Raw genomic sequence first — 12629 nt, 5'->3', positions numbered from 1 at the left:
TCAACGCTTGACTGGCCGTGAGCATCTGACCTCTGACTCATCAACGTTTTTGATTTTCAAAAAGGAATCTTGAATCAGAACTGAATTCGACCTTTCTTTTACATGCTGTCTCGGCCTGGCGGGATGGGGGGGAAAGGGTTGACGAAGTACACGGGTCACGTGAGCCGCACTGATTCTCGCAACACGCGACGTTCACGAGGCTAGTCACGAGGCGCGGTGTGGCGCATTCGAAATTTCCGCACACATCTCTTGCGTGACTCGATCTTCGAATCAAGCGAAGAACATCCTATACGCGCACAAGGCACGACCAAAAGGTGAGGTGGAGGCTATGCGAAGCGAGTTCACGACAGAACGGGCGAGCACGCTGGAGCTCGAGGGAGGGCGACTAGCTCACTCACACTTGATTCGACGAACGCATCCATGCGATCGAGCCCGCATTGCCCTTATGGACGACGTGAAACGCATTCACAATTTCCAGAGTCGCCTAATTTGCAAGACCTGCGATAATCGAGCCAAGTTCTCGACCATCATCATTCACCCATCGCACTCGAGATCTCTCCGGTAGGCTAGCCAAGTCCGGCATCTGATCGATCATTCTCACCGCGTACCTCTGTGGAGCATTTCATCGCCTCTCATCTGCAACTTCATTGCACCTTGGCTGCCACTTCTTCACGCCATGTCATCCTCGCCAAAGCTGCGCGTAGGTCTGCTCGGAGCGACTGGCACAGTTGGTCAACGCTTCATCCTTCTCCTTTCCGGTCATCCCAACTTCGAGATCAGCGTCTTGGGAGCCTCTTCATCCAGCGCGGGAAAGGCGTACAAAGATGCAGTTGCGGGAAGATGGAAGCAGGTAAAGGAGATCCCGCGAGAGGTCAAAGATGTCGTTGTTGGCGATTGCAGCGTGGACAGGTTCAAGCAGTGCGATGTCGTCTTTTCGGGACTGGACTCGGGCCCTGCTGCCGAGTACGGTGAGTAGCCAGAGCTGTCGCCTGGGCCTGTGGGGGGGGGGGGGGGGGGGGGGGGGGGGGGGGGGGGGGGGGGGGGGGGGGGGGGAACGCCCACCCAGAGGGTACTGTGGAGCCCATCATGCTGATACGCATCCTTTCCCACGCTGCACTGTACTGCTGCACTGCTCACGCCTTATAGAGCACGTGTTCAGAGCTGCGGAGCTGCGTGTCTTCTCCAACGCCAAGAATTACAGGCAAGATCCGCTTTGCCCCCTCATCGTACCGCTCGTCAACCCCTCTCATCTGGAAATGGTGCGCACTCAGCAGGCCTCCCTCGGTCTTCAAAAGGGCTTCATCGTGACGAACGCCAATTGCAGCACCACCGGCTTGGTCATTCCTCTGGCAGCCCTGGAACAAAAGTTTGGCCCGCTCGAACTGGTGATTGCCAGCACGATGCAGGCTATTTCGGGAGCTGGCTATCCCGGCGTGAGCGCATTCGACGTGCACGATAATGTCGTTCCGTTCATTTCGGGCGAGGAGGAGAAGATGGAGCAAGAAGCGGCGAAAATCTTGGGACACGTGCAAGGAGGTAGATTCGTGAATGCTGGCATCAAGATGTCAGCGCACTGCAATAGGGTGCCGGTCATCGATGGACATACAGAGACCGTATCTGTGCGCTTCTTGAACAGACCACCACCTGACGCGGAGCAGGTCAAAGAAGCTCTGAGGCAATACACCACCGAGGCGCAGCAGCTCAAGTGCCATTCTGCGCCGGAAAGGGCAATCATTGTGCACGAGGAGCCGGACAGACCTCAGCCTAGGTTGGACAGGGACGCTCAGAATGGCGCGGGCGTCAATGTCGGCAGGATTCGTCAGTGTCCAGTCTTTGACATCAAGGTGAGCTTCAAAAGAAGAGAGAGAGAGTGTGTGTGTGGAAGAGTGGGAGAGCTAAGCGCGAGGTGGAGCGGGGCGAGAGCAGGGCGTGCGCGTACCTGATGACTACGTCCGCAAGCTTTGTGATTCGTCGAAGATTCAGAGAGGGACCACAAAGATGCCGCAATCGTTGCCTCTGCCTCCTTGGCCTGGCAGACGCGTACTTTGCTGATCTGCACAATTTCTTTCTTGTTTCTTCTTGCCTCCCTTTTAGTTTGTCGTCCTCTCAAACAACGTCATGATTGGAGCAGCGACATCAAGCGTCATCAATGCCGAGATTGCATTGGCGAAGGGCTACTTGTCATGAGAAGAAAAAGGGCACGAGAAGAAAGGATGCAGGATTGACCAATCTTTCTGCGAAGGGGGTTCTCGCGAATGAAGGCGGGAATACATGGCCTTAGAATTAACGATGCGCTGACTTGGCGAAAGGCGCCTGGCACGAGATCGACATTTTGGCACATCATCGTGTGTGACAATGTGAATGAGAAGCAAAGGTTTTCTCGGGGCGTTTTGGCCGTTATTCGTGATTGCATGCAGTCACGACGAGTCACAGCATATGCAGCAGCAGCAGCAGTGATCGATCGAGCGCTCGATCGCAGCTATAAGGGCGCGTCGCGTGACGCCGAACACCGCCGCGCGGCGGAAGGCAACATATGTGCGTCCCTCATCGATCCCCATGCAGCAGTGCACATGCACCGGTCAGTCGTGAGTGTGATTGTTGTGAGTGTTCCTATGCAACCTGATCACGATTTCGACTTAATTGCATGGCTCGTGACTGCTGCGATGCGTGCGTGGTACGTGCTGCCTGCGTTGGGGGAAGGCTGTGTGTGACTGTTCGAGGTCAACAGGATGGAGGCTTGATCGGTTGAGATTGAGATCGACTGCGAGATTCACGATTGTTCGAGCTTTGGACGGATGCGAGATTCGTGATTCTGATTCTCACTGCCAACTTCCTTCACCTCTCCTCTGCCTTACCTCGGTCGGTAACTTGTTCGATATGCTGCTCTGGCATATGTAGTTGTGAGTCACGAGTTGCCTGGCTTCATCCCACCACGCAATTCCGCCTTCTACATGGGCGGCGCACACACCAGCTAGCGTTCCTCGCCTCGATCTCTCTCAAGCCATTCCGCCGGCCGGCCAGCCAGGCGCTGACTGGCCACATCATCATCGCGACCCGCAGCCGGCCCATACGGAGGCGAAGCTTTCTGCAGCCAGGCGGGTCATCGACCAATGCTGGACGAGCCGGGTGGTGTAGGGCGGCCAGAACTTCGTCATGCACCATTGCTGCCCAAAACGGTCCTGCCTCTACCCATCAACTGACGTGCTGGCAGCTGACGCACGCACACATCAACATCGTCTAGCTACCAAACTCTCGGTCGGCTCCACTTTCACTCAGTACTCGCGATTGGGGGACCGATAGGCGAGATGAGCTCGAGCTTGACAGTGGACGACTTGCGAGCGCAACTTTCTCAGCTTGGTCTCTCGACTCGCGGACATCGACCCGAGCTGCGCGCTCGATTGAAACGCAGTCGCATCAGGCAGGAAGCGCCACCCGCGTTGGCAGGTTTGGGTGAGATGGCGGTGATGGGAAGCTTGTCGGGCATCTCGACAGACTCGCAGAGCTCGAGTGCGGGAGAACGGAGCACGATGCACAGCGCGCCCCTCACACCCCGCACGCCCAAATCATCTGCCAGCCCTCGTTCTCCCGTGCCGAGCTCGGCCTCGCCCAGATCCTTCGCTACGCCGACAAGTCCGAGCAGGCAGAGCAGGAATGGGCCAAAGAGGAACGGCGGTCGGCTGAAACTTTGTCGATCTGCCAGTCACCCTTTGTCCCCCGCTATCGATGGGTACAGGTCTCGTCCCGTCAGCGCCGCCTACCAGAATGCGCTCGGAGAGGCCTCTACCTCCTTGGCCACCAGCGCGACTCAGTCTTCCCCTGCCAGCAGGCTGGGAGCAGAGCAAGAGTTGGAGCATTACGACTCATTTCTCGTCTTGGATGTGGAGGCGACCTGCGAGCGAGGGCCACCACAGAGAACGCGAAGCGCTAGCTTCGACTGGCCAAACGAGAGTGAGTGCAGCGTCAATACAAGGCACGTTCAGGTTGCTCCGCAACAAAGACACTCTCCCTTCAAAGGGGCGTCAAGTGGCTCGGATCGCTCTGCGCAGCGTCGGTTCTGGTCAGTCAGGGTCCACTGACACATGTAACACCAATCCCTCACCCCACCGCAGTCATCGAATTGCCTGTCATACTGCTGCAATGGAAGCCGCGTCGGGCAGTGCAGATCCATCAGCTGGAACAGCGAGCGACCGCATACAACGTGCACCCACCCACTTCTCCTGCAGCGTTGCGTCGAAGTGCGGGACCTAGCTCACCTGCATCGCCCAAGACCGAAAGTTTTCGGTATACGGCCTCGTTGGCGCAAGACGAGCTGACGCAGCTGGCAGGACTGGGAGCAGACAAGGATCCCATAGACGCGTTGCAAACACCTTCAAGTGAGGACGAGCCAAGTCTGGTGGTAGTGGATACCTTTCACACTTTTGTCAGACCGACTTGGCGGCCCCGCCTGACGCGCTTCTGCAGAGAGCTAACGGGCATAGATCAAGTGAGTGAGAAAGGGCCGAATCTTTTTGATTGCAAACATTGAGGTGCTGAAACGCTCAAACCCCGCTCAGTCGACTATAGATGCAGCTCCGACCTTTCCAGCAGCTCTGGACGCTCTCCGAGCTTTCTTGTCGCGACACTCGCTCCTCGAAGCACCCACCGGACCTCGATCGCGGCCTTTGCCGGCACGAACAAGAATAAATGGCAGCTCGAGCTATCGTCTTTCTGTCCCTTCGACTCCCTCGTCACCCGCTCTCACATCTAACGCGCCGTCCAATACTGGTACGACAGCGACGGTCGCATCGAGCACTGGTGCGACAGAAACGCCGATCCCAGCGCTCAGGCGAGGCGTGACGTGGGTCACGCATGGGCCTTTTGATCTGAGAGATTTTGTAGTCAAGCAGTCCTTCATGTCTGGCTTTGATGGACCTCCGCGCTTCATGCGCGGACCGCTGATCGACGTGAGGAAAAGCATACAGACGCTTTACGACGTCGAGAGGCCTCTGCCCACTGAGAAGTGGGGCGACCACGATGCTGTTAGCGCTCCGGGCGCAAAAGCCTCGGAGCAAGCTGCACCTGGGCTGCTCAAAATGGAAGGACGGACGACTGCAGCTTCATCAACTTTGAACGCTTTCGGTTCGACGAACCCAAACACCACAGCAGGGTCCTCGTTGGACGAGTTCCTGCCCGTCGAGCACCTTGCCAGAACAAGGACGCACACGCACGACCCCAATGACACGAGCGCCCCCGAACGTCGGTCAACGCACATCCGCAGCGCAGGGATGCAGCAGAGCAAAAAAGCGCCGATACGCGACACGACCATCAGCGGTTTGCTAGCAGTTTTGAAGCTGCAGCCGTTCGAGGGAAGATTGCATTCGGGCATGGACGATACGAGGAATATAGCTAGACTGATGCAAGAGTGCGCTCGAAGAGTCCTCGTAGCTTCGCGCAGCACTGCTCTAGCCGGCGATTGTGAGGGGGAGGAGGAGGAGGAGGAGGAGATGATGCAAGGCGATGGCGATGGAGGGAGAGGGAGAGGGGGGCCCAAGGAAGAGTACCTCGTTAGCGCTAGGAGAATGTCGGATCTGGAGAGGAGGAGCAGATCGCTGGAGAGCTGTTTGCTTCCCAATGTCAATCTGGAAAAGGCGATGGGAAGGAGGTGGCATTGGATGGGAGATGTGCTGGGTCAGGTCAGCTGGGATGCTCCGGAAGAGAGGGATACGGATGTGGAAGGATGACTCAAGATGCCTCCTCGAGGACTCTCTGAATTCTTAGAGCCCGGCCGATCGAGTTCATGCAGATGCGGAGCGTGGGCACATTCGCCTTGGCAGCGCTGGGCCAGGTCAGAGAGGGCGAGAGGCATCGTAAAGCTCAGGATGAGAGAGGGCAGACGAGGCGAGGCGAGGCGAGGGGGCGCGAAATGGAGAGATATAATAAACACTTCGATTTGCATTGCACGAGAGACGAGGAGCATGACCAGAAGAGGAAAACAAAATGCGGGCTGCTTTTGAATCCTGGCGCGAGCGTATACGTGATGAGCATAGACTGACATATTGGAAGCCTGAACCAAGCCGAGACGGGTACGCATGATCGCCGTCGCGGCGATAATAGTTGCGAGAAGGGAGGGAGAAGGTAGCACATCGCAGAGTTTGGAAGCGAATGGCAGTATGTTGCTGATTCGCTGTCACAGCACTCAGGCAGAACAAAAAGGGCGAGCTCCGAAAGAAAAGGGTATGTGAGGTAAAGCAAAAGGTCTTCGAGATGGCAAGCCAACATTTCCAGCGAACGGCGTAAGCGCTTTCTTGCGCCATTGTTGTGCCAATGCTTGCTCTTCAGGAGCTCAGCCCGCGCGGGGGCGAGTGTGGAGCGCCTCGAGGTTTGCGAATGCAGCGGCAGCGCTAGCAGCCAGGACTTGAAGCTCAGGGGAGATTGCGGCTGACACCCAATCGTAGCTGGTGTACTGTTGAATGAGGCCCTGGGCACTCAGCAGCTTGCCTCCGGCTGCAGCGTTGGCAGCAGCTGCGGTCTGGCCCGCCGCGACGCCAAGCACGGCAGGAGCGGGCTTGGGCAATAGTCCAGGAGTGATACGGACGAGGAAGAGGATCAGGAATAGACGAGACAAGGTGAAAGTTTGCGCCGAGAAGTCGCGACGACGGCTAAAGGTGATCAGATCTGGCATATAACGCGGAGCCGTACAAATCGGACGTCAGCATGATTCAGAATGGGCTCAACGCGAGCAAGCGAGACTCACGAGCGAGAATGTAAGGGACGGCGACAGTGTAAAGAGTCCACAGAACGATGGGCCTCCAAAATCCGACGGTGAGCAGAGCCCACGCATTGGGAATCGTGATGGCGTAGTGAGGGACAGTGCTGTGAGCGGTCTTGCCGCCGCTCTTGACAAGGTTGCTCACGCTCGCGCGGCTGCCAAATTCGAAGTAGGTGGTAGGGAGGATAGACAGGATCAGAGTAATGGCCTCGAGAGCAAGGAATATCGTAGTCAGGTTGTTGGCATCGGAAGCGTAGACGCCGGCCTTGTGCCACAAGTTTCCAGCGCCACGGATCAAGGCGCGTTGTTGAAGCTTGACGCGGTGAGCGACGCCGTGTGCGGCGTGGTCCACGTGCTCGCGAGCTTCAATGACTTCAGTGCGAGCCTCGTTAGCTCCGGTTCGGAATGCATCCTTGAGACTTTCGAAGCTGCGCTTGGTACGAGCTGTCAAACTGTTGAAGGTGGAGCTCGCATCTTGGGCAAGCGAGCTCGAGGTCTTGCGCGGAGTAGCGGTACCGTTGGCCCGGCCTCCAGAGTGCTTGCGGGGAGACTTGGCGCGAGCAGGAGAGTCGTCCGAAGCATCAGAGTCGCTAAATGGGATGTTGGTTGGGCGCGATTGTCAGCGACATTTAAAAGGCAGGAAGATCAAGCTTATGGGTGCGACGCATGACCATGTCAATCTGACGAGCGACTTCCAAATGCGGGGAAGCAATTTGCTAAAACGGACCGCGTGCACTCGTCGTGACTCTATACGTTGCAACCCGCGTTTTTCATGGGCATGCATGCGTGCATGGGTGTGTGGCCCAGCAGCACACGATCGGCCGCGGCACGTCAGCAGAGGCGCAATGATGCATGCAAGCAGCATGACTTGAACCGCTCGCGCGCGCGCGCGCGCGCGGGGCCGCTGCTGCACACGTCCGAGCACCCGCGAGCGAGCGAGCATCCACGCGCTCCGCAAACTTCACCTCGATGCCATGGATCCGAGAAATAAGAATCACGAATCTCGAGCGAATTGTGAATCACGAATGCAGTCAGAGTGCAAACTCACGGACTGGTGGCGCCTAGACTGCTCCTAGCTGCTCTGCGCTCTCCAGAATCGATGGCACCGTAAATGGGTTTCCAGTGCTCATCGTTCTGCAATTCTGCTCTTCTGGAGAGCAAGGCGTTCCTGACCTCATCTTCCAAATCGTCCCTCTTGAGGTCGGAAGGGTTGGAGAGACCCAAAAGGGTGCCCATATCCACCAAATCCGACTTTCTCTGATACTTGAGCGACTTGACCATCTTGAAATGTTTCAATCAAGGTGCCGAGTGCAGATGAAGATCAATATGGTGCGATGTATGAGATCCCACACAATAACCAGAATGCGGATGTGCGGTGCGATGCGATGCGCGTCGTGGTGGATGGGATGCTGGTGGAGCGGAAGAAAGGGAAGCGCGGACGACGAACGCGACGCGAGTCGATCGGCGCGCAGAAGCCATGACGAGCAGCGTAGATCCGTGCATCGTGCATGGCGCATCGTCGATGCTGCTGCATGATGGATGAATTGCACGCCGACGAGCGCGGGCGCAAGACAAACGCGCGCGCACAGCAGCAGCTGCACACGCGAACGCGAACGCGAGGTGCGCAACTCGTTTCGCTCGGCGCCACGACTTACGACTCACGACCCCGCCGAACCAAAATAGGCAACTAAGGATCAAACAAGCAAGCAAGCAAGCAAGCAAGCAAGCAAGCAAGCGCGATCCGTGATTCACGATTGTATGCCGAGTTTGAATTGTTGTACCGGTATATAGGTGCAGCGGCGCGCATCCATCATCGAATCGTGAACCCAACGTTCGTGGCTCTCAATCGTCATGTGCGTGCTGTGTTGTGTGTGAGTCACGATGATGATGCATCCATGCGATTCTGATTCTTCATTCTGACTCACATCTTTCATTCACGATTCACGACGCAACAAAGTCGGGCAATGCCCGCATCAAAGGAACAAAAAATTCCAAGGCAAAGTGCGCGCGTCTATATATAGCTGCTGTTGTGATCTTTGATTGATATTATTCTGATGAGTGCATGGCAGAAGAAGAGGCCGCAATCTCCGCATTCCTCCTGCACTCTCTGACTCCCATCCATTCGTGAATCTCATCTCCGAATCGAAGGGTCAACTTAAAACTACATCGCCCCTCTGATGCGTCGCCCGCCGCTCAGGTGTTCCTAACCAATTCACACTTTCTCTGGGTGGATGGCCCGCACTGCACGCTCGATCGACGTTGTCCATACATCCTGCCATCGCGAATTGAATCACTCAATGTGGATTGCTCTCAATCGCGACATCAAGCCAAGATCATGCAGGCAACACGGAACTAGGTGTGGGTGGGGTGGGCTGCGCAAAGCTCCCGTATACGTGCTTGGCAAAAGCAAGAGGCTCGTTTTGCGCATGCGCAGACCAAGAATGACACGAAGCTTCAATTGACGGATGCGCGAACTCGCTTACGCTAGCTGAAGCTGAAGCTGAAGTCGATGACATCGGTCCCGAAACTTCCATCATGATCCTGATTGTCACGTCACCTCACCCGCACCGTCCGAGGCGCAACGACCACAATGTGAATCAGGAATGTGAATTCTTGCTTCGCAGCGCAGGCTTTGAGTTGACGATGCCTTTCTCGGATGGCGTGTACGCTCAGCCTAGCCCTGCCCAACTTGATCAAAGCCTCGATTCCGAGCAGCATGCACGCGTGATACGATGCCGCCGAAAGATCCTACACTAGAATTGTTCATCGTTCATCGCCTTGAGATGAGCAAGCACACGAGTGTATCCAGAATGCAGGAAGCTCGCGAAACAAGAGTAGAACGAATGGCAACTCTGAATCGAGAAACACAACGCCGCATACTGATTTCGCTTCTGCATTGTGCTCGAGAGAGATTTGCAAGGATGGCAAGTATCGTTCGGTCCTCAGAACTCCAAGAAATCTCTCTATCGCAGAGTGCATGCTCGCGCGAAAAGACTGCATGCGAGTACCAATAGCAAGTCAAGCACAGAATCAGGTATCAGTCCTGCGATGAAGAAGATCTGAGATCAGCTCAAGACGCTTTTGCGAATAAGGGTGCGGCAAAAAGCCGACTTACCCAGAGCTTGATCGTACCGTCCCACGAGCCCGTGACAAGCTTGCTCTGCGCCGTGTTCGAGCATAAAATGAAGTTTCAGCAGCTGCTCTGCTCTGCTCTGCCAAGGTGCAAGAGCTCCTGATCCGCAACGCACCGTTTCATGGGGCAGCCATTCGTGGCTGATGACGACGTCCTTATGAGCTCTCAAGCGCTTGAGCAGCTTGCCACTCTTCCAGTCCCAAAAGACCACATTCCCCTCGCTGTCGCCGCTCGAGATGAAACGACCATCAGGGCTGAAGCCGAGCTGACAAGCGTATCCCGCAATGTGGTGCCCCGAAAAGATCTTTTTCCTGTTTTGCCGGAAGCTGTCCGATGCGAAGACATTGATGTGGTTGTCGAGCGATTGGCACGCCAGCCATTTTCCTGCAGGCAGAAGCGAGAAGCGGGACAGTTGTGACACCAGATTAGCGTGGTGTTGTGCGACATCGCATCGAATGGAGTTGCACTCACTGTTTGGATGCGTCGCCACCACAGGCATCGAGTGCATAGTTGGGTCCGCAATGTATTTGACCACGACTGGAATGTCAAAGTCCCACGCTCGCATCGTCTTATCGTCAGAGGTCGTGACGAAACGCCTGTTCTCGTCGACGAAAGTGATGGAGTTGACAGGTCCAAGATGTTGGTCGTACTCCTGCGTTACCTCTCCATCGTCCGTGTTGAATTGAGTGATTTTCTTGTCGCTCATCCCCGCCAAGAAAATGTTTGGCTTGTCGGGGTGGAAGCGCACGACGTTAGGCACCTTTCCGTTGGAAAATGCTCGAATGCACTGGCCTGTTTCCGTGTCCCAAAGCTTCATTTGCCTGTCGTAAGAGGCCGACAGGAACCGTCGACCGTCAGGGCTAAACGTAACATCTCGTACCGCTTTATTGTGGCCCATGTAAGTTCTGAGACATTTGCCGTCGTGATATACGTCCCAGAGCTTCAGTCAGACAAGGCAAGTGCGTTAGCATTTCTGAAACAGTGCATCACTCCATGCGAGCTGCTACGCACCTTGACCTGAGTGTCCATACTGCCGCTCAGCATCAGGTGACCGCTGCCAGGTAGCAAGCGAATGGCGCTTACACCCTTTGTGTGGCCCGTCCATGTGTGAATGCAAGCTTTTGGAATGAAGCTTTGTTCTGTACCGGGTTGACCCTTGAGGTTGGTATCCACATCAGTAGGCACATGCATATACGTCCTGCCTTGGTAATCGTACATGGACTTTCCTGCAGGAGAAGGGGAGCGTGTTTCATGTGAGCTGAGGATATTCGAGCGACGCAACACTTCGGCAACCATCTTCTCACCATGAAAGACGCTCTTTTCAGTGCCCGCCGCATCCTCTCGCCGTCTTCGTGCTTCCATCTCAAGCTTCTCCAGCTGCCTGTTCGTGCTTCTCTCCTCTGCACGCTTGATTTCCTCGGGTGTGGGACCGACACCTTCTGCGACATTCACCTTTTCGCCGTGCCAGCCTCCCCAAGGACCTGCATATCCGCCTTCTCCCACATCCTCCAGGCTTCCGTCTTGCCCCTTGCGTTGCTTTTTCAATGCTCTCGCAGCTTTCCTGCTCTCGCCGTCCCCACCACGCAGCTCAAACGCAGAAGCGCCATTCAACGCCAACGCTCTCGCTCTATCTCCCACAAAGCTGTTTCCGCCATTGTGAGCCAGATTTGATGGATTCCTGGCGTATCCTAGAGACTCAAAGGTGCGCTGCTGAGCTCGAAAGTCGAAGTCACTCATGGCAGCGTCTTCAATGTGGCCAGTCAGCGTATTGGCTTGCGACCCAAGCGGTCTGGCTGCGAAAGGATTCTCGGGACCAATGATGGGCGCGGTCATGTCGGTATATCGCAGATTGACGTGCATAGAGGTATCGCTGGGTCTCGTGAGCAACTGTGCAGCCGATGGATCCTTCGAGTTCAAGAGGGGTTCGGGCGTGGAGTTGAGTGGAAAATGGCAAGGACAGACTATGATGGTGTACTCACAGCATCGATCACGCCCGGAGCGGCGGTGACAGTCAGAGCATCGGAGGAACCTGCTTGTGACCGAGATGCCGCGCCGTTACCCGTTTTTCGGTCAGCCTCTTCCCTTGATCTCTTGCTCGCCTTGTTCCTTTGGGCATCGTCACTGGCTGATGCGTCACCTCCGGAAAGATTTTGGAGGCCAAAGGCGTCGCTTGCTTCGACGGTCACATCGTCATCTTCGTCAGGAGATAGCGCTCTCTTTACCGGAGCGGCGGGTGCTGCGACGGCAGTGATGGATGCTGATGGCTTGGAGGGTCCAGCATAATCTTCCTCCGAGCCGCTATCGTAGCTCTGCAGAGCGTTCATGCTGGAACCGACCTGCTCTTTGAGGAGAGGCTGCCAAGGTGCGATGGCTCTGAGCCCCGCCGATTGAAGGACTTCGGACAGCGAGGTCTGCGTGTGTGTGTGTCTGTGTGTGCGTGTAGTAATAATGAAAGACGACCGAGATGCGAGAGCAGAGGACGATCACGAATTTTGGAGAGGTTGCTTGACGTCACGTGAAATACTAGGTCGCGCGGCTTCGCGTATCTCTGCGTTCTGGCGGTACCGTACGGTATACCTCATGATCCTCTCGCGGGCCGTCTCCTGCACGTTAATTGCGATCGAAATCCGCCCTGTCCATGTACTTTCCAGACTCATGACTGGGTATGGCTGTCAATGGCGGCGGCCTGTTCTCCGTGGGTGCGATTTGGTAGCCAGGCCCTGTTTTGAAGCGATGAGCGAAGCTGGA

The 12629-nt window shown here is 56.0% G+C and overlaps 5 protein-coding genes across 5 annotated transcripts; 3 read left to right on the top strand and 2 right to left on the bottom strand.

The window, feature by feature from the left end:
* The first annotated feature begins 259 nt into the window (after window positions 1-259).
* IE81DRAFT_320259 (aspartate semialdehyde dehydrogenase) lies at window positions 260-2550 on the top strand. Its single transcript, XM_025512965.1, has 3 exons — window positions 260-968; window positions 1147-1844; window positions 2095-2550. The coding sequence occupies exons 1-3, from the start codon at window positions 677-679 to the stop codon at window positions 2185-2187; spliced, it is 1083 nt and encodes a 360-aa protein (XP_025372658.1). The 5' UTR covers window positions 260-676; the 3' UTR covers window positions 2188-2550.
* IE81DRAFT_192865 (hypothetical protein) lies at window positions 2100-3008 on the top strand. Its single transcript, XM_025510811.1, has one exon. It carries the CDS (start codon window positions 2256-2258, stop codon window positions 2709-2711), a length of 456 nt encoding a protein of 151 aa, XP_025372657.1. The 5' UTR covers window positions 2100-2255; the 3' UTR covers window positions 2712-3008.
* Window positions 3009-3305: 297 nt separating this feature from the next.
* IE81DRAFT_344799 (hypothetical protein) lies at window positions 3306-5720 on the top strand (the record flags this gene model as incomplete). Its single annotated transcript, XM_025515847.1, has 3 exons — window positions 3306-3948; window positions 4110-4483; window positions 4554-5720. 3 exons carry the CDS (start codon window positions 3306-3308, stop codon window positions 5718-5720), a joined length of 2184 nt encoding a protein of 727 aa, XP_025372656.1.
* A 301-nt stretch (window positions 5721-6021) lies between these two features.
* Window positions 6022-8162, bottom strand: IE81DRAFT_192854 (hypothetical protein). Its single transcript, XM_025510810.1, has 3 exons — window positions 7797-8162; window positions 6734-7338; window positions 6022-6654 (listed from the first exon to the last, which is right to left on the bottom strand). Exons 1-3 carry the CDS (start codon window positions 8027-8029, stop codon window positions 6323-6325), a joined length of 1170 nt encoding a protein of 389 aa, XP_025372655.1. The 5' UTR covers window positions 8030-8162; the 3' UTR covers window positions 6022-6322.
* Window positions 8163-9378: 1216 nt separating this feature from the next.
* Window positions 9379-12321, bottom strand: IE81DRAFT_297600 (WD40 repeat-like protein). Its single transcript, XM_025512163.1, has 7 exons — window positions 11861-12321; window positions 11186-11786; window positions 10893-11107; window positions 10353-10821; window positions 9997-10265; window positions 9864-9908; window positions 9379-9791 (listed from the first exon to the last, which is right to left on the bottom strand). Exons 1-7 carry the CDS (start codon window positions 12203-12205, stop codon window positions 9786-9788), a joined length of 1950 nt encoding a protein of 649 aa, XP_025372654.1. The 5' UTR covers window positions 12206-12321; the 3' UTR covers window positions 9379-9785.
* Window positions 12322-12629: the final 308 nt, after the last annotated feature.

This window comes from Ceraceosorus guamensis (assembly GCF_003144195.1).
Source record: "Ceraceosorus guamensis strain MCA 4658 unplaced genomic scaffold IE81scaffold_5, whole genome shotgun sequence".
Lineage (NCBI taxonomy): Eukaryota > Fungi > Basidiomycota > Exobasidiomycetes > Ceraceosorales > Ceraceosoraceae > Ceraceosorus > Ceraceosorus guamensis.
Note: the sequence above shows the minus strand (reverse complement) of the source record. Positions and strands in the feature narration are given on the sequence as shown.